General features: G+C 44.7%; 1 protein-coding gene across 1 annotated transcript; it reads right to left on the bottom strand.

Moving 5' to 3' along the window:
• Positions 1-593: 593 nt before the first annotated feature.
• On the bottom strand, positions 594-24,208 carry fmnl1b (formin-like 1b). Its single transcript, XM_070926578.1, has 26 exons — positions 23,419-24,208; positions 15,894-15,977; positions 15,240-15,323; positions 14,503-14,576; positions 14,004-14,087; positions 13,765-13,908; positions 12,972-13,059; positions 12,491-12,567; positions 12,292-12,385; positions 9,245-9,319; positions 8,118-8,228; positions 7,890-8,039; positions 7,695-7,796; positions 7,132-7,375; positions 6,222-6,476; positions 6,009-6,133; positions 5,664-5,866; positions 5,347-5,581; positions 5,050-5,118; positions 4,483-4,563; positions 4,216-4,345; positions 3,412-3,575; positions 3,219-3,320; positions 2,984-3,079; positions 2,604-2,718; positions 594-1,222 (listed from the first exon to the last, which is right to left on the bottom strand). Exons 1-26 carry the CDS (start codon positions 23,563-23,565, stop codon positions 1,122-1,124), a joined length of 3,234 nt encoding a protein of 1,077 aa, XP_070782679.1. The 5' UTR covers positions 23,566-24,208; the 3' UTR covers positions 594-1,121.
• Positions 24,209-24,993: the final 785 nt, after the last annotated feature.

Raw genomic sequence — 24,993 nt, 5'->3', positions numbered from 1 at the left:
TTTCTGTCTTTTCTTGTTTTTAATTTTAATGATCTTGATGGATTAAAGATCTGCAGAGGTCAAAGGTCAAAACACACTCCTGCCTGAAGTTACTCTAAACTCCCTGAAAGAGGAGAAGATTTAATTTGTTTGGTAATTAAATGTTTTAATCACCAAACAAAATCTACATTGTACAGATATTATATATATTATTTTAGACACTTCTCAAGTAGGGGGGCCACTTTTAGAAAGAAAAATCGGACTTTAAGAAGTCTGAGAAACATTTTAAGGTTGTAAGAAAAGTCGAATTATTATGGAATAAAGTTTGTGAGAGAAAAACGTTTCTATATTATAAAAATAAAGCGTGTAAACCCAAATCTGAATATTAATATAATTATAATACAGTACAATATTAATGACACGTCCGGAAGAAATTTGGTGTTGACCTCTGACCTTCAGAATAAAAGGAGTGTGTTATTCATACACATTTATACGTTTATGAAAAGCACAGTATATATAAATACATGTACATGCTAACATGCTAAACTACGATGGTGAGCATGTTAGCATGCTGATGTTAGCGTTTAGCTGTTCACACAGGACAGTAAATCCAGAACGGTATAAAACGCTTTATTTGTTGAAATGCAGAAGCAAAGTAGAAGTTCCTCATTCTTACACTTCAGTATTAAAAATAATTTAAATATATTACAAATCTTCAGCCTGGATTTTCGAGAGCTACTAGAAGGCAGAGAGACGGACGGCGGCCATTAATATTCCATTCAAACTAAAACCAATTAAAAAATCATGTCTGGAGCATTTTTTAAGAAAACTATCAAAATGATTCATGAGCCGTCCGTCCGTCCCAGATCAGATCAGCTGAAGGGCTCATTCTTCCATGTAACTGTATTAACATCAAGTGCAGCTAATATTCTCTTTGACGTTTGATTATTCAAATCACAGAACGGTTACGCTTCATTCAGAGAGGTGCCTCGCTGTCACAGAAAGACTTTGTGTTGAATATTCTTCATCTTGGAAACATGCGTTGTTCACCTCGTCATCCTGAGACAGTGAGGTCGTCGTCACGGCGAGTTCAGGGTCTGATCTTTTGTGCTTTTATTGCGTTAGGTCTGGTCTGTAGCGTTTCAGAGGGAGATGTCTGAGGACACGTGGAGCTGTTGTCCCGGTTTCCACTTGGCGCTGCGTCGGCCGCCGTCTGTCCGTCTGTACGGCTGATTCCTTAAATCTGAGGCGGAGGACAAACGACAAACACACTGAGACGAGACTGGTGGATAAGATTCAGATCACAACATCTAAACGGCACATCAACGCGCTTCTGTTGTCATGTGAACCCCATCCAACGCCTTTGGGATGAAGTGGATCGCAGCCTCAGAGACAGACCCGATCACCCAACATCAGTGTCGGACCTCACTGACAAACGGCTGTCCACATACTTTTGGTAGCGACGGAGACGGTTTAACCTCCTGAAACTGGAACCGGCTAATGTTGTCTGTCAGCCGGGCGGAGTTAAAGTTTACAGTGCATGTTATTAAGTAAAAAGTAAAAAAAGGCCTAAAGCTCAGCTAATAAAATAAATTATGACACACTACATGAGAGTAAATTAGCTTCTTTTGATCATAAAAAGCATCAGTGTTGGTGGCGATAACGTCTCTTCCCAAAACTAATAAACAAATCCAAACCTGAACTGTGTCCAATCAGAAAAAAGCTCAGAGTACTTTGCTGTTTAGTTTGAAGGACTTGTTGTTGTTGTTGTTGTTGTTTCAAAATTAGTGAATCACATCAGCTCCTTTAAAAGAAGCAGACGGTTTCAAATGAGCCGGAAAAACGCAGACGTCTCTGGAGGAAACTCACAAACACAGAAAACAGCATCTAAAATAATCTTTCAGGGACAGACAGAGGCTTCGCGTTCACATCGGCAGACTGATCTCAGAGCAGTCTGTTGCCTGCATGCATGTAGCCGTCCTGTGGAGTCTCTGACCCGAGCAGCTGGCGTTTTTGCTTACAGAACATTTAAATCAGAATATTGTGTTTATGGATCATGTTTCAGCCTGTAATGTGACATCGACACGAATGTTAAATGTGCTTTTGAACACGTTAGAGGAGCGCTGCAGAGGAACAGCTGTTCGTGGAAGAGAAACAGACCCAGAGAGCAGCGAGGGATGTTAAGAAGTCGCCTCGTCGCTGAAGACGGAGTCGCAGAAGAGACGAGAGGAGCGTCTGGCAGAACGAGCCGTGAAGGGCACGGACTTTAGAGCTGAAGAGAGGGGGGGGGGGGGAGGAGGGACAAACAAGAGACAGACAGAGACAGACAGAGAGAGAGAAGGACACATGAACAAAGAACAGGAAGAAGAGGAAATCAGAGATGAAGGCGAATCTTTTTCATATGGAGATGGTAGTCTGGATGTGGTTAGCCTAGCTTAGCATAAGCCCGGCTCTGTCCAAAGTGAAACAGTACAGCTCACCGATTAACGTGTTGTGTCTTGTTTGTTTGAAATGTGAGCGTTTGTGTGTTAATTCCTTCTGTTCCTTTAAGTCAACTGACGGAGACGATACCGTGTCTCGCAGCTTACGGTCTAACAGTGTCTCCGTCTCTGGCTGTGGTGTACCTGTGATGATGTCCTCGATGGCTCCGTCCTTCCCCTCCCTCACCAGAGGAGACACCTGCCTCTTCTTCAGCTCTGCTATCAGATCCATCTGTGGCAGTTTGGACGTCATAGAGACCTGAAACATCAGAACGTGTCTGAATCTGGACACCCTCCATCCTCCGACAGGCTGTAAACAAACCGAGCTCAGCCAACATGATTTGCTGGCTGTAATATTATTACTCAAACTGTCTGTTGTGCTTTTATCTTTAATATCATTAATGTCCGTTTGTTGTGTTCGACTTTCTGACGGCTCAGCGTCGTTTAACACGCAGCGGCTGGTGTGAATTAATGCAGACGTATTTGTATTTGAATACGTAGCAGCCTGTACTTGGTGTAGTTACCTTGCTCCCGGTGACTTCAGCTTTAGGTGGAGCTGTCGGAGCTTCACAGTTGGGGACGTGTTGTTTCTTCCTCTGCTCGTTCTCCCGCTCAGCTTGCTGTCAGAGAGAGAGTTTTAATGGTTTCCACATCTGAAGGTCTGACTGACTGGGCTGTAAGTAAGAGCTGTTCTTCATCATCAGTGAAGCAGCTTCACTTCATTAAATCCAGGGATCAGGAAGAGGAACGTTATCTGACCTTGTACGCCTTGATGAACCTGACAAAGACGGGGAAGAACATGGAGGGCGGAGTGGTTTTAGAGTTCTCTCCGAAGTACTCCACAGCGGAGTCGTACGCGTCCTGGAAGAAAAGAAACCATGTGGAGTCAGAAAGTATCCTGATGTGTAAATACAGAAGAGTTGAGGTTTATTTCGGGGTAATTGCAGCCGACCTGGGCAGTTTTCCCATCAGCCATCAGCGAGTGCAGCAGCTCGGTGTTGCTGCTGAGGAACGTCTGCAGCACCGGATTGTCTTTTTCTACGGAGAACTCCCTCCTGGTGGCCTCCATGCCTCTCTCCAGAGCCCGCACGTCCTGCAGGATGCTGTCCAGAGAAACTACAGGAGAGCTCAGTGTCACTTCAATTTAAAACCTTCCTGCTCAGGACTTAAAATACAGTCGTTTTTGTTTCGCTTCACGGTTGAAATATTTAACCTGACTGCGGGTTAGTTTATGTTTTTGTTGGTCTGATCCGTTTATGTTTGTTTCCTTTTTGTTAAAGAGAAAGAAACAGTACAGGAACTACTTTTCATGGATTACGTTTCCGTCACAGTTCTTTCACTTTTGGGTGAATGAAACCTTTTCGCCTCCTGCTCACGGCTGCCGGCTCGGCCTCTTCACACCGACGCGACAGTCATTTGATTATAAGGTATTAAAGCTGGTGTCGGGGTGAGAAGGACCGATAACCTGCACAGAGACGCAGTCGTGAATAAAGTGATCTTCCTCTTTAACATTCTGCACAGGAGGGACTGAATTTAATTCAGATCCAACTGGAAACACATTTAGTTAAAATCAAGTCCAGGGCAGAAATATATTTCTTAGGTTTGACGATCAGATCAGACAACGAACACATCTGTAAAAAACAGATGTAGAAGAACTACAAAAACTACAACAAATCATTTTGCAAATGTTTCCTTTTGTTTTGGTTTGAATGATTTCAGTAAAATCTGTCATATGATCTGTCTCTCTCGTGTTTACCCAGCGCCGCCTTGTCCAGGAAGTGCAGCTCCGTGTAGAAGCACCGGACCTCCGGGTATCTCTCCTGGATGATGCTGACGATGAAGTGCAGCAACGTCTGCCGGCGGTCTGTAGATTTAGTGTCCAGCAGCTTGAGACAGTGAGAAAACATTTAAAAACAAGAAATGAGACTGAAAGTCGTCAGTTGTTGAAAACATTCCTGGGTTGCACAGAAACACACGGAGCTGTTTTCAGTTTGCAGTGTTTTCAAGTTGAATTTTTACTCACCAGATCTAAACTCTGCAGGCGGAAGCCGTACGCTGCCCCGCGTTTGCTGCTGTTCATGTAGTTTCCAAAAGCTAAGATGACCTTTACACCAGAAACACAGTCAGTGTCAGACAGTCACATTATTGTTTATTAAGCAGCAGAGTTGTTGTTTGCACATAGAAGAGCGCAGCTGACTGTCAGAACAGAACTTCTCACATTAAACATCATATTTCAAATTCAGAACTTTTTCTCTACAAAGTGCAACTAAAAAGTTCCTCCTTTCAAGTATTTTCTAATTATTTAACCAGAAAAGGTCCCTGAAAAGGACAACAAGCCTTTTCTCTTCATTAAATGTTTTACAGCCAACGATACGACGTTTTATGAGACAATATGTTTTAGAGCGTCTTTCCCTACGTGAGGAAAAACGACTGATATCATTTATTTATTGTGAACTTTCACTTTCATTGACTTTAAATGTTGATAAAATAATGTTTTAAATGTGCAGAGAGCAAAGATCATACGTGACAAACATCAGCTGCTGTTCTTCTTCTTCACTTCGTTAAATAAATAAAACGGTTCTTCACTGACCTCGAGGATTTTCTTCAGCTTGCTGGAGGATTTGATGGACATCGAGGCGGCGATGAGGGCGTTCAGCTGCTGTCAGAGAGACCGAGTCACTCCCGTTATTATTAGTTTCTCAGCCAAATACACGAACTCAGATCTAAGACGTATGAGACCAGCAGATTACAGCAGCCTCGTCTGTTTACATGCAGCAGCCATCACAACCTGATCGCACCCCCGCCGCTCGATATAATAAGTACTAATCTGTTATCACGGGACTGTCAGTTCAGGTTTTATAACCCCCCCCCCTCATCGTGAACTCACAGGCTGTATTAGCTGGACGCTCTCGGGGAAGTTGCCCATGAAGGTGAGAGTGCTGATTCGCTGCGAGAGCCGCGGGATCTTGCTGAAGCGCACCATGAAGCGGTCCTCCTCGCTGAGCTCGTCCAGGGGCCTGCCCTCGCACTCGTAGTTGTGGATGAGCTTCATTTCGTACTCCGTGGGGATGAAACGCTCCAGGAGCTCGAGGAAGTCCAGGCTCAGGGCTCTCTGGTTGTACCTGAGGGGACGGCGGTGATTTAAAGCTCTTTTTTAAAATCATTATTTTACTGTCGCCTTGTTAAGATGGTTTTCGTACGTACGTCTCAATCGCGCAGCAGATGTCAGAGGCAGCCATGCCCTCCTTGCGCAGGGTGATGGCCAGGTTTTTGGCCCTGTTGGGCTCCATTAGAGACACTTTGCTGGGGGTCTTGTGGGCCAGTTTCCTCTTGAGGGTCCCCAGCTCTACAGGGGTGGACTGGGCCTTGGTCTTGAACTGCTCCTCAAAAGCCGCCATGTTGAGCTCCTAAGAAAACGTCCAGTGAGGAAACAGAAGTGGTTCATGTTGGTATATAAAATACATCAATAAATGTGGAGAAAACCGAATGGATGAACGAGAGGTTTGAAGTGGAAACAGAGACGCAGAGAGTCGGAGGAAGCGCTCAGACCTCTAAGACGAGCTCGTCGTCCAGCTCGTTGAAGATGGTTCCTGACACCTGGTTGGATTTGAGCGCCTGCCAGTTCAACAGCGGCATGCGGTATTTGGTTTGAATGGGCTTCTTTTTTTTACAACCTGGAAAAAAGGAAGAAGACGTTTATCTTCTGAAAGAGAAAATCATTTATTGTTTATTGGCTCACATTAAAGAACCAAAGAGCCTCACCTGCTCCGACTGCGGACTCACCTGAGTTCCCTTCGGTCACACCTCCAGGAGGCAGCGGGGGCGGTGGAGCCGCCGGTGGTGGTGGAGGAGGAGGGGGGGTTCTAGCTGAGCCTGGAGGTGGAGGAGGAGGAGGAGGTGGTGGAGGAGGAGGAGCTGGGACTGTAGCCGGCTGCAGAGGACCCTCAGAGAGGTGAGGCTGAGGGTCTGAGGAGGGGACGGCCTCGTGGTCGTTACCTGAACCTGCTTCGTCTTCAGCTGCTTGAGGAACAACAACAGTGTTATTTTAGAGTCATAAAACCTGGAGAGGACTGCTGACGTTACTCCTACTGCGAGAGAATAAGAGAATATTTATTCATCATTCTCACATTATTGGAAACTTTGTTCTTCGTTTGTGTTGAATTGTGCGCGTACGTGTCGTCACCACTATCCACCAAATGCTAGTCATCGTCTGTCTATGGACTCAGTATGAATCACTGAATTAAGTCTGTGCGGGTTGAGTTAGATTGACACCTTCAACTAATTTAATATTCATCTCATGTTGAAGTCGCTAAATGTTGAGAGAGCAGACTGCAGATCAGAGGCTCTAAACTAACGTGTACAATTCATTATTAAATCTGGTCTTCTGCTTTATTCCTGTCTTTTATTTTACAGCAATTATTACATTTTCTAGCTGGAAAATCAGAGCAGAAAGATCGTCTCACTGGGCACCAAAAAAGTCCCTTTCTAGACCGAAACCAAAGCTTCAGCAGAAGTGAAACACTCATCTCACCTGCGAAGAGGAAGTTATTTCAAGACCTTAAGTGGCGTGACTCGTCTCAGCCCGCAGCGGAGACGAGGAGCTGCTCGGCTTCATGCTGAATATATTTATATTGTTAAAAGTGACCCTCCGCTCAGTAAGACCGGCTCTGACCTGTCTGAGTCACGTGCCGGACGACGGGCAGCACCTGAACGTCCAGGTGTCCGGAGGAGGAGCGCTCCATTCGGACCAGCCCCTGCTCCACCAGAGCCTGGACTTTGACCTCCAGCTCCCTCAGGGCCTGGGTGGACCGGTCCTTGTCTCTCTCCCTCTCTCTCTCCCTCTCACGTTCAAGCTCTCTCTCTCGTTCTCGCTGCTGCAGAAGAGTCACCTGGGAGCAGGATTCACGAAGGCTCTCCTACGACACGCAAACATCCAGCGTTTCATTCTATGTGTACCAACAAGAACATCAAAGCTGCATTCGCTTTATTTGAAGGTAAAGCTGGAACACCTGAACTGTTAATAATCTGTGTGAGAGGCAACTACATCTAAACAACATCTAAAAGATAACCATTCATATTCCAGTGTCTGAATATTCTTAAAGAGCACGTTCATTGCTCTTTGAAAGGATGTGCTTGAATATTATCATTATATCAGCGGCTTAAAATGGTCTTAAACCCGCTGGCCGGAGCGATGACAGTAAATAATGAGATAATGAACAGAATGCTGTCCTCTACCTTCAGGAGCTCCACTTCTTTTGTGGTCTGAATGAGCTTCTTCTCCAGCTCTGAGGCTTTCTCCATCGCCTCCCTCTCGCTCTCCTGAAGCCTGGAGCTCAACTGTGACGGCAAAGCATTCGTTTATACCTCGTTATATATATTATCTTCACTGTCTTCATGTGAGACAATACATGTCGCATGTACAGCATGTACCTGCGAGTTGTGCTCCTGCAGCTCCTCCATGTGTTCCAGCAGAGCGGTCTTGGTCTCGGCGTCCTCCAGCAGAGCTCCCACATCGAACACGTTGTCCAGGTAGGCCTGAATCTGCACCAGCAGCCTGTCGCTCTCCGTGAACTTCAGCTTCTGCACTCAAACAAAAAGCACCGTGTTGTTAGTTCACCTGCAGGATAAATCAAAAGCCTCTCTCCATCTGCGACTTGCCTCCAGGTAGTCGTCCAGCCCGTGGTGAGTGAACTCGTACTGCAGGTAGACCCTGAAGTTCATGTTCTCCACTGAGTGGACCACGATGTTGATGAACTGCATGCTGGCCACCTGGTGGGCAGACAGAGGAAACGCCTTATTTACTGCAACTATTAATCAATTAGTCAAAGGACAGAAACTTGGTGCAGCCTGACGTCCCCGTCGCCTTCTGTTGTAGCTGCACGTTTAAGCTGCATTCACTTTTATTGTTTGGGTCGACTGAACAGCTCAAAACAACAAGCTGGAAAATCAAGGCTGATTAAATTAAGTCACCATTAAGTTCTCTGCAGGTTTCTTATGATCATAATCAGCTTTTCCGGACTGAACACACGTGTGCTTACAGCTGTGATCTCCAGGGCTGAAGATAATTTAGCTGAAGCAAACTGCCGTACAAACATTACAAATATTCAGCCGAGTGCCGTCATGTGCACTCTGCCCATTTTACATAATTGCACACAATGTGTTTAATTAATAGGAAGACTGACATTTTGTTAATAGCTCCGTCTGAGAGCTTTCTATTATAAGACTAATGAATCCTGTTCTTTCTTTCACAGGAGGCCAGAACTGAAATGTGTTTTTAACAATAGAACTAATTCTTCCCAGACAAGAATCAAGCGTAGGTGTAAAATATGTAAATGAGAGAGATATCATCAAACCTGGCGCCTACATTACCCACAATGCAACTTAACCACCAACAGTTCAGTCTGAGAGTCAGGTGTGTTGTGCTAGTGGCGGCTAATGGGCTAATGCAGCTACAGATCTCAGGTCAGCTCTCTTCTCTCTAACGCCACACCAACAGACTGCTTTCAGTTTCAGACTTGTAGTCTTCTTCAGATGTTACTGGTGACCAGTACTCCCAGTGTCAGATGACCAGTATCAAGTGGAGCACGCTGTAGGTTTCTCTTTGTTTAGTGTTACTTCACATGAAGCCAGAGTTCATTCAAAATGTGAATAAGAATGTAGGTCACTGATCAGTCACTACGTATAATATAAGACATAGATTTTGTTTATACTTCCTGAATAAAATACTACTTCTACTACTAAAATACTACGACTACATGCTCTCATTGTTTCAGTCACTGCTTTACCATGAAGTCGATGTTGCTGTCTTCGTTGCGGAAATACTCCATGAGCTTCTCAAATCGACTTTTCTCTGCACACACCTGAAAAGAAACATTTCAAACGGAGTGAGGAGTGAAACCACATCGCAGCAGGCGCAGAGAAACTACAGGTGATCGGATATCGTTGTTGAAGTCCTTTGAGACAAGCTTCTGATGATGAACTAGATAAATAAACTGCATTATGCTTCCTCCTTGTGTACACACATGGGGGCAGTGTGCACACACAGAAATGCAATCTATCTATCTAGACTTTGTGAGTGTAAACGATGAGTTCTTCAGCTCATTCAACAGCCCCGTATACGACAGAGAGGATCGTGGGGATTCTGCGGTTGTGAGTATAGCTTCCGGTTCAGGCCGGTTCAGGGACAAACAGACAGAAATAGTCTTAATAGAGTCTTAATAAAGCCGGGGCTGCCTTCGCACTGTGCAGGATCATTTCTATGTTACACACAGTCACATGATCAAGGCTTCAGTGTGTCCCTCCACAGCGCAGAGAAAAAGTGGCTAAATATTAATTGAGTTTTCTTAACTCAAAGCTCAGCATATTCCCTGCCTCGTCCATTAGCTGTACTCTGACCGTGTTTGACTCTGCCCCCCCCCCCCTTTTTGCCCACTCATGTCCGCTAAATAATGCAGCACGCCAACCTGACAGCCTGCACAACCCAAAACAAAGCCCACGTTCTGCTACTGAGGGACACATGAGCCAGCTGCTGGCTCAGCGCCCGCCTGCCTCTACTTCCCCACCAATCCACCGCCCTCTCCATCTTTCTCCGCCTGCCTCCCTCTGGCTCCCGCCCACACACACACACACACACACACACACATCGGCGTTGCTGCGCTGCCAAAACAAGTGCCACTCACTGTGATACTCAAGTCACCGCTGAGGAAACTGATGCCGCACGAATCAACCAGGCGAGGTGACGGCTGATGTTGTCCCCTGATGTGCTCTTCTTCTTCTTTCTTTATTCAACGATAAGTCTGGCGATATTCTGTATTTTTCTTGTTGTCAACAAACAAACCCACGAAAAGACCAACAAGTATCATCTGTGTGTATCACAGCCTGATACGTCTCCGTCCTCTGAGCCGTAGAGCTCCATCGTTGTTAAAAACTGTTAAAAACACACCAGTGAGCCGCACTGTGTTACTGGGAGACATGTTCCTTCATCACCATGAACACACACACACACACACTGTAGTTTATTAAGACTCAGTCTCACACACACACACACACACCGTCCTGCTGCCCCAAATACTCACTACAGCACCACATGTGGATTAATCCGCTGCAGAAAATAGTCCCCAGCAAATGCACTATTTCCTCCTGTTTGAGGAACGTTTGATAAAAACTACGATGCCTGGCTTTAAAATTAAAATATATCTTTGTGAGGTGTCTTTAAAGATTTACGTCTTCACCAGCAGACGCAGTAGGAAGGTCAGAAAGTATCGAGAGACGGATTAACATGGCATTTGTTGACAATCAGAAAAATAAAGAACAATAACTGTCATGTTTTATTATCTGGGGCCTGAATATAGGTACCAGATAATAAAAGGCAGGATGTAAGTGAAGTAGCTGAACTCTCTGTTTGTGTTTGTGTTTGTGTTTGTCGATGATGTAAATATTGTGCAGAAGCTCGTGTGGATCCTAATAGATGAAGTTACAACACGTAACAACAGGTGTTACTAAACATAACACAGCGAGCCGGCGTGAACAATACGAAGAGCAGCTGTCAGCCACCGTTAATCTCATCATCTGCACCTGTGACGCGTCAACACGTCCTCCATCAAGAGTCTCATTAAAGACAAACAAGGAAGTTTTCCAGAGTAGAAGCAAAGTTTGTGTTCAGCACATTAAATCTATTTTACCCCCCCCCCCCCGGATTAATCCACAATCTGAGAACCGTCCGACGAGATCCGACTCTCACACTTAAATTCAAATAATGAGTGAAGTAAAGCGGGCTTCAGTAAAGACCATTATAGCGGCCGTTCAGTCTAATTAAACTGTTGTTTTAAGTGTTTCTGAAATTGGAAGCTGGCAGATCTGGATCCATCGTTAACCGAGCCCCTGTTGCAGGGCAGCTTTCTAACATCCCTGACTTGTCCTAATAATAGAGGCTCCTGGTTCAGGTTGATACTCCTCTCAGTCGCCTTGTTGTTGCAGCAGTTGCTGCTTTCTGAGGCAAAGATGAGAGACGGCCAAGGAGAGGTCAGAGGCGACTCCACAAGTGTTCCACATATTTACGCCTCTTCAGTCAGTTTCCTCTGGCTGAGGGACAACTGGGCAGAGCAGCTGCTGGGGGGGGGGGGTCCCCTTAACCTGCTTTTCATTGCATTAAAGGGTTACTGGTATGCGGGTGCTGTAACACAAATACCACTTCTATGTTAAGAGCAGTTTAAAATACTGCGTGAATGTGGGCTGAGCCGTCCCTGCTGATGTTTGTAATGTAGGTCACCCCGACAGAAGCATGAAGGAACTGCAGCCGCTAGAATCAAGATGGCAAACCGCTCAGCACCAGAACCGATCGGACTAATTGATCCCTCCTGATTAGAGTCCCTTTTGTCATCTTTCTTTCCTGATTTAGATCAGAAATGTCGCCAATTTGTGACGTTTATTTGACGAATGGCATCAGTCATGTGATAACTAATTTGTGAACACCAATCCTTCGCGTGGAGTCGTGTTTGTGTCACCGGATGAACGTGAGTCCGACGTTCGCGCTCTTTAGCCGCTAAATGCTCCGCTGCGTTCAGCTGCAGATTCAAATCCGCACGTCGACAACAAATATTGATAATAGTTGCTGGAACGTTTTCACCGCTGCTTGTGTTTAGACAGGAAATAACATTTAAGAACTGAAAAGGTTCTGAAGAAAAACAGTAAAGTATCCAGATAAGTCGGGCTTTGGTATCGAGACAGACACTCTGAGGCTGCTGTCATGTCTGATGAAGTCAATCAGAGACGTTCTAATTAATGTCAATACCCCCCTCTCACCCCCCCCCAGATGTAGTTCAAGTCTAAAGACCTCTTTGAAGTTGTCGAAGGCGGACAGGATGATGTCGTGGCCTCCTCTCACCAAACACACGGCCGCCAGCAGCTCCAGCACCAGAGCTTTGGTCCTGAGGAGCACAAGTTTACGCACATTTATTCCCTCGTACGTGTTTTATATCAGTTAGGTGCATCGCGTCTGTCGTCACGGCGACAGAGTTACATCACACACATACCTCGGGTTTCTGTTGTTCAGGCTGAGTGTGATCTCGTTGACACAGCAGGGATGCTTCATCACCAGGTTGAACCCGGACTGACAACACACACACACACACACACACACACACACACACACACACACAAAATAAAATCACGTATCGTTATCATAGTTATGAGATGAGTCAATATTTAGGCTACTTTAATTTGGACTAATATATTAATCATGATGAAGAATTTGTGTCTCATAATTTTGACATAGAAAGTCACATTTCTTACTTAATAATTACGACTTAATATCTCTTAAGTATGACTCACTTTTGACTAAGAACGTTACATTTTTGACTCAATATCTCTTAATTTTGATTAAGAAAGTCATAACTGTGAATTTGTATCTCATCATCTTGACTGTGAGTATGTTATTGTCCCAGTTTCCCATCATTTTGACTCTCATTAGTATTTTTTCAGTCCTCATCCGGACGAGTCGGAGGTTTTAAATACCTGGTAGTTCATGATGGCGCGGAGGCACATGATGCAGAGGTGAACGTCGTCCGTCTGGCTCACGGCTCGAGAGCTCCTCAGGGCTTTCCTGTGTTGGAGAGAGTTGAATCTGCAGGTGAGAGACGCTGCAGTCACGGCTTTGTTGTGTTTATGTGCATCATGAAGCAACGCGGCGGCTGCAGAGGTGATGTGTGTGTGTGTGTGTGTGTGTGTGTGTGTGTGTGACATCTTCTCAGAGTTCATGTGTGTCAGAACTTGTTAAATTAAAGACGTTAAAATATCGTCTGACTGTTAAAACACTTCTGCAATACAATAAACCTGCAGAAACACGACAACGTCAGCACCTTTTATTATCTAATTATAATTTATTAATCAATTCACAAAAGGTTAACAAATATTCTCATGTACTCACCTCTGAAGATTATATAAATAAATATTCCTGTATTGTATTTTTACAACTTTAAGGCAGAAATAAAGATAAATTCAGAGGTTATTAATAACCTCCTCTGGTTGTGTGTGTGTGTGTGTGTGTGTAGTAGTGTACATACAAGTATACAGTATGTGTACATGTAGGAACATATATGTCAGAGTGCAGTAGATTATGGTTTACATGGATTAACGTCTGTCCTGCTGCATGTGGACACTCACATGTTCCTTCACTCATCTCTTATTAATGAGTCACCGTACTAATATTTATTAATATGGACTTCAGGGATTCATGTGTCTGAGGATTTATCAACATATGTTCAGTATGTGCCGACGACGTCGACAGCCCCCCCCCCGCCCCCCGTACCTGACCGTGAAGGCCTTGCTGGCCTTCGAGGCGCTGTGAGTCGGGGAGTTGCTGGCGCTCCTGCTCAGATCTTCCACCGACTTGTCCGTGGCCTTGCCTCTGTCTGCGGGCAGCGTGCCGTTGTCCAAAGCGTCCACGTCATGCCTGCGAGTCACACCAGCAGAGGTTACTGTGCAGCCTGAGCTCTGGTTTGATTCAGTGCGTGAAGTTAAGACTCGGTGTTTCAAGCGGACACCTACGTGACGGCACCGTGGGCAAAGGACAGGTAGTCCACGAGAACGTCTAAGCCTTGGTTCTCCTCGTTGAGGAACTCCTCAGCCCAGCTGCAAGGGGGACACATAAAGGGACGTGAGGTGGACATCATGGACACAATCACTGAACGTGTTGAATTAAACACACGCGTATATTTACGTGACCTTCATTTAGAAACTAAAGTGTGTTTTCAAACACACAAATCTTCTTGTCTCCAACATCACCTGAGTTTGTTTTATTGCAGAAGCAAAACCGAGTTTTAAATTGTATTTATTGAATACACATGTAGATCAACAGCTTAATAATGAAAATAATCTCCTTCAGAGTTATAATGTAGAATTTTTATTAGATTTTAAGCTTTTGCCAGAATTTATTGGCTCAGCTTTAATTCTTGTGATATAATCAGCGTCTTCCCTTCAACAACAGTTTGAACTCCACCAAGCCTTTTTGTTTTTTCCTCCACGTGGGATTTGGAGCGAGACTCACCCAATGTAATTGGTCCTCAGGGAAATCTCCAGCTCTCTCAGGATCTGAGTGGATTCCTGGACACGTCTCTTAAACTGACAAAACACACGCAGGGAAGTGCGAAGGTCACTAAGTGCTTAATTATTCAGAAAATGTAAAAGACGCCGGGGTTTTTGATTTGTAGCGACAAATACTGTGTGATAAAAAAGCACAATGATGTCACAGACGTCCTCCATGAAATCACATTGATAACAGGAAGAAACGAAGGGAAAATAAAGTCTCGGCAAACCTTCTGTCCAGGATGTAAATTCACATTTTCACTGCTGCAGTTTTTTGATGATACAAGAGGGCGACTGATGTCTGAAAGGAGGAATGATCCAATTCTGACAGACTACAGTTTAAATACCTGAATCATTCATGTATTTATGTTTGGATGTTTTGCTCTGATGGACGGACGGGTCTGCTAAAGGAACAATGATCAACCAGTTGGGCACATGATGTTTATCTTCATGACCTCCTCTTTACTACAGCGACGAATGCAAACAGGCTTCAGTAACTCTCTAACTTCATCTCCTGCACATAATCTGAGAAACGCTGTAATCCACTACTTCAAGTCTCGGCCACAAAGAGAATTTTATCAGCTACATTTTTCAGGAAATACGGTGATAAAAGGCTTTATTTTGAAATCTTTTTTTCAGGCCGAACAGAAACTGAACTTGAAACCGAGACGCGGGGACGTGAGCGTGCTGCTGTTGTACCTTTCGACTGACTCCTCCGTGATCCAGATAACTCTTCAGCTTCTCCAAATAAGCCGATGGTGGATTCTTCACTTGAAACCGCTCCTGATGATGCAGAGAAACACACACACACACACAGACCTCTAATTATATTTGATTGCTGTGCTGCAGTGAGGGGAAGGGGGGCCCAGAGGGCAGAGCTCAGCCGGGGGTTTCACACAGGCAGTTTGATTACACAGCGTCTCTTATGCAAATGGGTTTGATCTCAAGAAGTTTCCAGAAATGACTCTGCTGTGATGCAGCAGTTATATTCACTCACAGTCGCACACAAACCTGCTGATTAAAGAATCCATGTTGTCAGTTGTTGAAAGTGAAATCTTTTGGCTGTGAAATCATCACGAGCGAGGCGCCGTGTGATGGTGACAGGTGTCCTCCGTCCTCCCTGTGGTTACTACGGTGATGTACAACATTAATGAGCTTCCTCGTGTGTGCGTGTTGGTGAGGATTGAGGAGTTGTCTCATGTTTGATATTCACATTGCGTCAGAGTATTGATCGGCCTACACTGCTTACACGTCCGCAGCCCATAAAACACGTGCCATCGATTGGCTTATTTCTGCAGTATCGGCAGAGTTGATGGAAAACATGATAAAAAAAAATCTCGAGAGCGGACTCACCTGGTCACAGATCAGGTCCCACTTCTTCTCGCTGTCATACTGACTGAGGATCTTCACCTTGTCTGGAGGAAGATTCATCGTGTTCTGCAAACAGAAAGAAGAGAAAACAGGAAAGTGTTTTAAGGGTGAGCCTCAAGACTATATATGTTAAAGTGATTTTCAAACGTTTTGTAATATTTTCTATTAGTGAAAGGAATAAAAAAGGGTCTTTAACCCTCTGAGAAGGCTCGATGGCGTCTTGTTAGCAGAGGTATTGAAAATGATCACATGTATCGTATGTAAATTGAATATTGTGGACATTTGCAAGTACGTTTTTTTAGTTGTGGATGTTTGTTTGGGGGCCAGAAAGCTAACGGGGGCTGCAGTTTAAAGCTCTTGTTGTGTCTCAGGCTGCTGTCAGCTGCTGCGCCATGGAGAGACAATGATTACTGAGTACACGCAAAGGACGACTGATTAATGCTCAGACAGGAAAACCAAAACGTACAACGTGAGTATTTCCCTTTTGGGTACTGATTGTTCCTGAAGTCCAGGACCTACAGTTAGTGTGTCCCTGATCTGTACCAGAGGAAGCAGCCTGACCCGTACTCTCTTCCTCACTATGGAGCACGGCTCCAGTGTGAATGACACTGAGTCACTCTGTGAGTCATCGCTGGTCATTATCAGCGGTGTGTTACTGTCTGTTGTTACTGTCTGTTGTCACAACACAATAACAAGTGTGCTGCTAATGCTGTCGCTCCTCACTTTGCTGCGATGCTACGCACCCTCCTCATCTCTTATCTCTTCCTCCTTTTGGTCCGCCCTCACACCTCCTGCTCTCCTTGAAGCGTCCAGCCGTGGTTCCTTAGAGCTCAGAGATAAGCCCCCGGCTGAACCACATCACCAGCTTTTATGTTTGAGTTTTGTTCTTTTATAGCATGAAATACTTATGCAGCAGTAGAGTATCTATAGCTTTCACATGGCTGTTTTTAAAGTAGGAAAACACCTCAATAATTCTAAGGTTTTTGGAGGTATACAGAAACTCATTGTCTTCGCTCCTGAGGTGAAAGCCGAGGCCGCCTGAACACTAAAACACATGGAGAGCTGCTGGACGCATCATGTGTGCCACGCTGAAAAACAGGAGCACAGCAAAACCCAACTAGCACATTAAATCAATGGTGTTGTGCGGCTGGATGTGAATCTGATAAATCAGACCTGATGAATGGAGCCGGAGGGTCAATACGTGCTGGTTTTATGTGGCCTGCTGGACCACTATGAAACAGTGCAAAGTGAAAGAGTAAAACAAACCTGCTTCACTCTTTTAGAGAAAAAGTCTTTCTCTATATTTAGTCATGACTACAAAAATCTATATTAACAAACTGCAGTACTGAAATGCCGAACTGTGTTCCTCCATCACAGTTTGTCAAATATCAATATGATTATTGGCCTCAAACATCCAGTTTATCGTCTCTTATCTGTCACTAATGATCAAATCTGTCGCCTCACTTGATCCGGTTGCAAACACGTGACCTGACTCTCACGTGTAGTCTCAGCGATCCAGATCAGATTCTAGTGATTAAATGTAGAGACGCTCGTGTGCAACTGCAAACATACAACAACAACAACAACAACAGAGACTTCAACACATCACACACAGACGCACAAACAAACAGGCAACAACAAGGTTTAACTGTGGAACTGTAAATGTGGAGCTTTGACCTCCAAAGTGAAACCTTCTGTCCAGAAATGTATAATCTGTGTCTTCATTAGTCCCACTACTGCCACATAAGAGATTTACCTTTCTGGTTTTTGTGCGTCAGCTGGTTTATTTGTCTGTAAAACAGTGTTTATTTCAGGTTTGTCTTAACACTTTAACACTTTGAGATATGTTTAGATTCCTCAGTGGAAAACCAAATAGGGAATGTATGTGTATATTAAACGATGGAGCCATGATGGAAATAATAAATAATAAAACAGCAGGTGTGTTTGTGTTTCTATGAATAAACATGATGTGTAAATGTGTTGTGTTTCTACAGATGGCCGTACATACATACATACATTTTGTAGGGGGACTATTTTCAGCTGCGGATTAATCCACATTTGGTGCTCTAGTGAGTATGACGTATGTGAGATTGAGTCCAAATAAACTACAGTGGTCTTTCACGGGATTTGCTGGTGAAAAGGAAAAATACAGAATATCTCCAGACAATCCAACAATAGCCAAAGGACAGTGTGTTGAGAGCCCGGCTGGTATTCTGCACAGTTGTTGGCAGCAAGAAGAAAAAAGTCTTAAAGGTTAAAATCTTGTCTAATTTATGTCAAAAACACAGCACGACAGCTTGTCCAAACAAGAACATTGCTGCGTGTGTTGCACTGAATGTTTTTTGCATGAACAACTGCACAAACAGAGCAGCTGAGCACGTCAACATGCGACCAGATAATCAGCAGGGAGCCGTCGCCGTGACAATAACGTAAAAAACAAGGTGTGAGGGAACAGTTTCAAGTGTTCATCTCTAGCTTGCTGGTGGCTGCGTCTCCTTCGTGGATCATTTTAAACACTGCGTTGACGTGTTAAGTGTGAAAGCATGTGGCCGTTCTTGTCGCACTCTCTCCATGACAACCTGCACAATAATTGCCTCAGTGTTTTCTGGGCTTACAAATCCCTCCAACGCTGCTGATTTAAAGTGGCATTTAAAAGCAGAATGAGCGACCTTTACGCCTGCCATTAACATATATGCTTAGTGACTGGACGGTAATCAGACCTGCGGTTGATTCCAACAACACGGCGTAGATGCGATGCATCTCTAATCTGTGTAAAACAACACAGGAATCAGAGGAAGGCGGTGTGTTCGGAATCAGCCGACAGAAGTGGGACATTTCTGTGTCGCTGAATGATGCATGGTGATGCATTCCTGAATTCCTAAACGTGCTGACTATCCCAAAAACACGGATCAATGGAATTATCATGTTCACAGAAACAAGCTGCGTTTGCAGCAGCGGCTGAATAATTACTGCGTGATCCGTGTTCTCCTTCCTTTCCCTGTTTCTCTCGTCGTACACGAGGCTGCGTCATGTAATCACATCAAAACATGTAAGCACATTTCCCAATCAATACACTCATTTGACAGGAAGTAGTTGTCACTTTGATTATGATTCCCCACCATCGCTGAATTTTTTTTAGTAATTTTGTTGTTTCCGATGCTCATAAAAGTGCATTCATCGCCATTCATTTTGTACTGATACTGTACGGGGAGAAGGACTTTTGGGCCAGCGTGCATCACGTGTTCTGCAGTTCTGACTGTAGCCACTACACCAACGTCGCCACGCAGCCCAGCGCCGGTCCTGGAGGCTCGTTTCCCATCATGCGAAAGGTGTCGGATGGGGTTGAGGTCAGGGTTCTGTGCAGGTCAGTCAAGTCCACACCTAACCGGGAAAACCATTTCACACAGCACAAGCCCCCGGGCTAAGAAAGCTTTCACGCTGGCACAATCCAATAACTTTAGCCGGGGGCTTGCTGGCCCTGCTCCAGAGCAGCGTTAGACCCGAGTTTGTGAGGTCATCCCATGAAAATCGACTAAACACGGCGCTAAAGTTGCCAGTGTGGAAAGGGGCTAAATTAGCCCAGGGCTAGTCTTAGCTCAGGGGGCAGGGGTGTCCACATACTTTTGGCCATACCGATGTGTGTGGTCGGCTACAATAGAACAAGAATCTGTATACAAGAGACACATTTCTTTATGTGGTGTAAATGTAATCCTTAACGTCAGGGTTCGGCTTTTAAACTATTCTATGAATTCAGACGCGGTTAACTGTCAGTTTGACAACTTCTTAACCTGCTACAAGTGCAGAACTGCAAACAAGGGAGTTTGTTTTTTTCTTTCTGCGTCTCAGTCTGTAAATACAGTACACAAATCCACACATGTACATTTACCATTCCACCCACTGCCGCATTCCCTGTTGGGAAATATGCAAAGTGTTATGTAAAACACTGAGGGAAAAGTGCGCCACGTACATTTGGAAGCGACTGAAGCAGATTTCTGTTGCTTTGATATCGATTCTTTCAGTTTGAACACACTGCAGTGGCATCAGACAGCATCACAATATGAATAAAGCATCAATAATAGCAGCTCACAAAGAAACCCACTGGTTTATAACACACAATACACTGCACACTCTCATGCAAATATAATGGCTGTCTGCCATTATCCTCCACCCAGGGAAGTCTGACACTTTCTCTCCCTCTTGTCCCTTTGAGCCTCTGCAGAATGAGACCAGTGACAGTTTTGCAGCCTCCCTCACTTTTACCTCTTCAGACAGGCAGGCAGCCCGCAGCCTGCAGCCCGCAGCCTGCAGCCCGCAGCCCGCAGCCTGCAGCCTGCAGGTTTGTATGCAGACAGAGTATCTTCTCCACTTAGCACAGGACATTTGCTATGCAGACTCAGCAGAAGATAGGAGGAGTGTTGGTGGGAGATGATCTATATTTGGTGGGATACAGTGGTGATGTAGCAAAAAGCGCGCTGTTAGCACCAAGGGAGTGTGTTCAGCGCAGGGTGGGGTGGAGAATTTATTTCAGCTGCAGCATTCAGTTAAACTGCTGCAGAGTGACGCCTGGTTTTTTTGTTTGTTTTTTTGCACATGAAAGACGGCATGTAGCTGCACATTCATACAAACACACACACACGACTGCAGCTACACACATGCAAAGGGAGAAAAGCCTGCAAGCTGCTGGCACTTTAATTTATTGCAGTGGACATCCCACAACCCGACTACATCCTACACACACACACACACACACACACACACACAAATCATTGCACTGCAACACAGATGGAATCTACTCTGTGGCCAGTAAGGATATGCTATGTCAATACGAACATAATATGCAAACACCGTCCTACATGCAAAACAAGAGAGCAGAGTAGAAGCTTTATCTGTGTTAGAGGCGAGAGATAAAGACAAAAGACAACACAACAAACATGTTGACACAAACAGTATAAATACTGTAGATACATTCAGAATTCAAAGGCTGTATTTTGCTAGTACACTATGTGGCTGTACTTGTTGGCCTGGGTCTGTTACTGCTGCAACATGCAGTTATATTTTACACACTTCTTCCATCTTTGTGGCAACAGTTTGACGATGGCGATGACGATGCTCCTGTGCACAAAGCAGCTCTTTAAAGAACTGGTTTTCCCAGTCTGGTGTGGAAGAACTCGACCTCAACCTCATCCAACACACTTTGAGGATCACAGACTGTGAGCCAGACCCGGTCACCCAGCACCAGTGTCGGACCTCACTGATGCTCTTGTGACTGAATGGGAGCAAATCCCCGCAGCTGGTTCAACATCTGGTGGAAACCAGAAGACGTGTTAGAGCAGCCGATGCGTGGCTTTGGGAGATAAAACTTGTGCGTTATTGTAACACTGAAAACTAAAAGTCTCACACTTGGACATGAATGTCTTCCAGTTCTGTAGCCAGAAGTAACAAAACACCAAGGTCATGTCCTCATGTCCACATGTCCGCATGTCCGCATGGCTGCTGCGACTTTGGGAGTTTTAATGACCTGAGAAGGAGTTTTTTTTAAAAGACCATTTCTGTTATTTCTTGGACTGTGGGCCATATTTCACATGTAAAGTGTCCAGAGGCCACGTTTGTCTGCTGTCTGTTTGACTTTATCATGTGACCACTTGTCATTTCTTACATTTCAGAGGTGAAATGCTTCCCACGTGTTTTTTCTTTAAGCCAGGTTGAACGATAAATTCTACAATCCCTTCCCCTACTTGTTAAACCCCGATATAATTCCCATCACCTTTTAAGTTGAATTGATTTGACTGTAATCTTAGGAATCAAGTTTTTTATTACGGCTAAAAACATTCGATTCACAGATTTAATGAGCTGATCTTTAGTCCAAATATCAAAGACATCCGCTGACATGTTGCGGAGACATCCTTTTGACAGAGAAGAATCCATTAGCTCTTCAGCAGAGATGATTAGAGCTTCGGTTCTGCCCTAACAGGGAGTGTTTTCTGCTCCCACGCATTGATCGAACTGCCTCGGTGGAAGGGAACAGCATTTATCAGGGCTTTAATTGATTACCGTTCACCTTCAGGAGGGGAAGAAGGAGGCTGTTTCTGCGAGTATGCTGGCCTGTTTGCTTATGTTTCCTGGTATCAAACCACAGATCAGCTCGACGTGATGTCACATATCATCACGCAGCTCGGAGACTGAAGGACTGAAGGAATGCCGTTCGTCACACAGCGAGTCGTCCGGCCACATGTTGAGCATAGCTGCGTTGTCAGACTCACATTTGTCTCTGCCTTGTTTTTTTCAGGACCGTCACCTCGTAGGTATGAGCTCAGTTTGTCACTGGCCATGTTGTTGTGAAGGAAGTAATGAGGAGAAAATCTAGTTATCGTCGAGGAACGCTGGTCGAAGGATTCACTTTGTCATTGTGGTTTTGAGTCAGAGTCATGCGGAAAACCTGAAGCCCCCCCTTAAAAACAAAAGCCAGCAAGAGCGATTCACAACAAAACGTTTATAGTATTAGTACCTAAAGTGTGTCGAGACGAACGAGGCAGCCAACAGTGGCGTCTGATTGGAGAACAATCATTCATATCATTATCGCTTTCGGACCGGAGGAACTTTTTCATAGTTCTACGAACAACTGGAGGAGAACGATTGTAATTTTTAGAACGCGGTTTTGAGGAGGTACTCCCTCCCAGCACAAGAGGAACCCTGAGTGACTTATGTGAACAGTGATTGGTCGAACACATGAGCTAATGCAGCACCAGCAACCGCCATTTTTAAAAACGTTAAAACGTTAACCGCGTAAACGACGGCTCGTAACGGTAGCCGTAAAAACATGGAACAAAACAAATGGGCCGACAGTTGTAGCTGTAGCTGTTGTTGTTGTCGTGACGTTGCTATAACAACCGCTGACCGGTTTACATCACTCCAGTGTTCATATTGGCCGCACGAAAGCGAACTGGGGGGAAAAAAAGCCCTTGAAGGTTTGTAGTTTTTGGGGGAGTCTGCTGTAACATTAGGATTACTCTTGATCGGGACTAACAGGCACAAACCAAACCAAGTTCACCCAAAGTGTGTGTCGTCAGGGTCGTCCACATACTTTTGGCCATTTAGTGTTTAACTCTTTCTAACATTTCACCTTCTCTGAAAACCTAAAGAGCGGCTCTTTATGAACGAGCTGCTCTACTCTAAATGTGAAGCTGTGACGATGAAGTTTAGTCTCACCTTTTATTAAATTGTAAACAGATCTGAACCCCCCCCCCCCCCCCCACACACACAATCATTCATCCTCCAGCAGACCATGCAGTGAGCCTAATGCTGCAGTAAGCTCCAGTATAAAGGACCTCTTATGTATCTTTCCACAGAGGCATTGTGTACCTGGTACTGTGATAAGCTCGTCCTGAGGACGTGCACATTTCCAACATATTACAAATTCTTTGTTTCTTTGTGCAGTGGGCCTTGTGCTCTTTTCTTCTATGTGAAAGTTGACGTGCACCCAGATCTGCTGCACAAAGTCACAACTCACCAGGACTGCACTGAAGCGTTGCTCCAATTCTTCTTCAGGTGGCATCGGGAGTTTCAGTTTCTGGGGGCCGGTGGAGCCTGGAGGGCCCGACACCGCCTTGCCCTCCTTCCCCTGGGGTACCTCCATGCTTCCTGCCGCATTTCCCATGATTGTATATCCGATAGAGCCAAGAAATACAAAAAAAAACCCTGCTTGCTAAAATCCGCCTCAGCTAAAAACAGTGCTAAAAGGTTAATAATTGAAAAAGTGTTTTGTATCTAGTTATTCAAAGTTAAGTGTGCAGCTCTGTGAGGCACTGGCCTGTGACCTTTCGTTATTTCCATGACCCCAGTCTGTTGATTCATGGTGAAGAAGCACTCATTACTCGTCCATACTCTCAAACAAGGAGAAAGCAGCGGGATGAAATCCACCCCTGCCTCTGAACGAGATCCTGATGCATTATGAAACCCTAGAAAGAGGGAAGGGGATATCCTGAGAGTGACAGACAGAGTGACAGCTGAACGAGTGAAAGAGAAAAGGGGAGGAGATTGAGTTCAGAGCCCGACGAGGCTGCAGCAAGAACAAAAATTAAAGACAGGAGCGTTAACAAACAAAAAAGGTATCACTTCTGGGATTCCCTCTGCACAGGTGAGGAGAAAACTCTGGAGGAAACTACTCCAAAAGCTGCAGCGCTCTCGGGTAATTAGACTTAGTTTGGCTTGCAGGTAGTCTATGGAAGCCCTCCATCTGCTGCCGGACGCTGGGAGTCTCTGGGCCTTTGATCTCCATATCCAGAGGAAAAAGAGGAAAAGAGGGAAAGGCAGAGATCCAGCAGGCAGCCACTCTGTCTATCCGAAACAGGGACAGAGAGAGAGAGCGAGAGCGAGAGAGAGGCATTAGCTCTAACAGCAGACAGCACAGAGCGATCTGAGCTCTCTGGGTCCTAAAGCCTCCATGTACAACAAGGCACGTGTCATTAGTAACCTACAGAAAGCTGAAGAGTCAAACATCCGACACAACAAACTGAGACAGACGCTACTTCGGGAATTTTAAAGGTTAAGTTTATGATTTCCATATTTTTCTTATTGTCAACAAATCCCAAAACCAAAAGACCAAAACCAGCGATGAATTGATCCTAATAACAAGTTTATAATGTCATCCAGAAACTATCAAAAACACATCGGTGAGCCACACTGTGTCACTGGGTGACCTGTTCCCTCATCACCATGAACACAAACACTGTAGTTTATTCTGAAATAGGCCGTAAGTACTCACTAGAGCACCAAATGTGTATTAATCCACTGAAAATAGCCCCAACAAAAGCACCATTTACTCCTGTTTGAGTAACTTTTGTCCAGTGTCCAGCTTTTTTAGTAAATTACTGAGACTTTTTAAAAAATCTAATTTTTTTTAGAGATTTATACCTCTGTAGGAGCCAATGGTCTTAGAGCAGAGAGCCACAGATGGAGTAGGAAGGCGGAAAATATTGATTATTTTTGTGTTTTTTCGTGGGATTTGTAGACAATAAGGAAAATAAAGAATAATGCCCAAGTCATTCCATAATACTGTGATATGAAGAGTGTGTAGAAATAAGTG

The sequence above is a fragment of the Enoplosus armatus genome, chromosome 20 (genome assembly GCF_043641665.1).
Source record: "Enoplosus armatus isolate fEnoArm2 chromosome 20, fEnoArm2.hap1, whole genome shotgun sequence".
Taxonomy (NCBI): domain Eukaryota; kingdom Metazoa; phylum Chordata; class Actinopteri; order Centrarchiformes; family Enoplosidae; genus Enoplosus; species Enoplosus armatus.
Note: the sequence above shows the minus strand (reverse complement) of the source record. Positions and strands in the feature narration are given on the sequence as shown.

What these genes read in the sequence shown, in the direction of transcription:
- fmnl1b (XM_070926578.1), bottom strand. Translation starts at nt 23,565, where the DNA reads ATGGGAAATGCGGCAGGAAGCATGGAGGTACCCCAGGGGAAGGAGGGC. An exon ending in CCTTCGACAACTTCAAAGAG is followed by an intron (nt 9,320 to 12,291) that starts GTCTTTAGACTT and finishes GTTTCTTTTCAG; the next exon opens with GTGTGTGCAGAGAAAAGTCG. An exon ending in GGCTGGACGACTACCTGGAG is followed by an intron (nt 8,040 to 8,117) that starts GCAAGTCGCAGA and finishes GTTTGAGTGCAG; the next exon opens with AAGCTGAAGTTCACGGAGAG.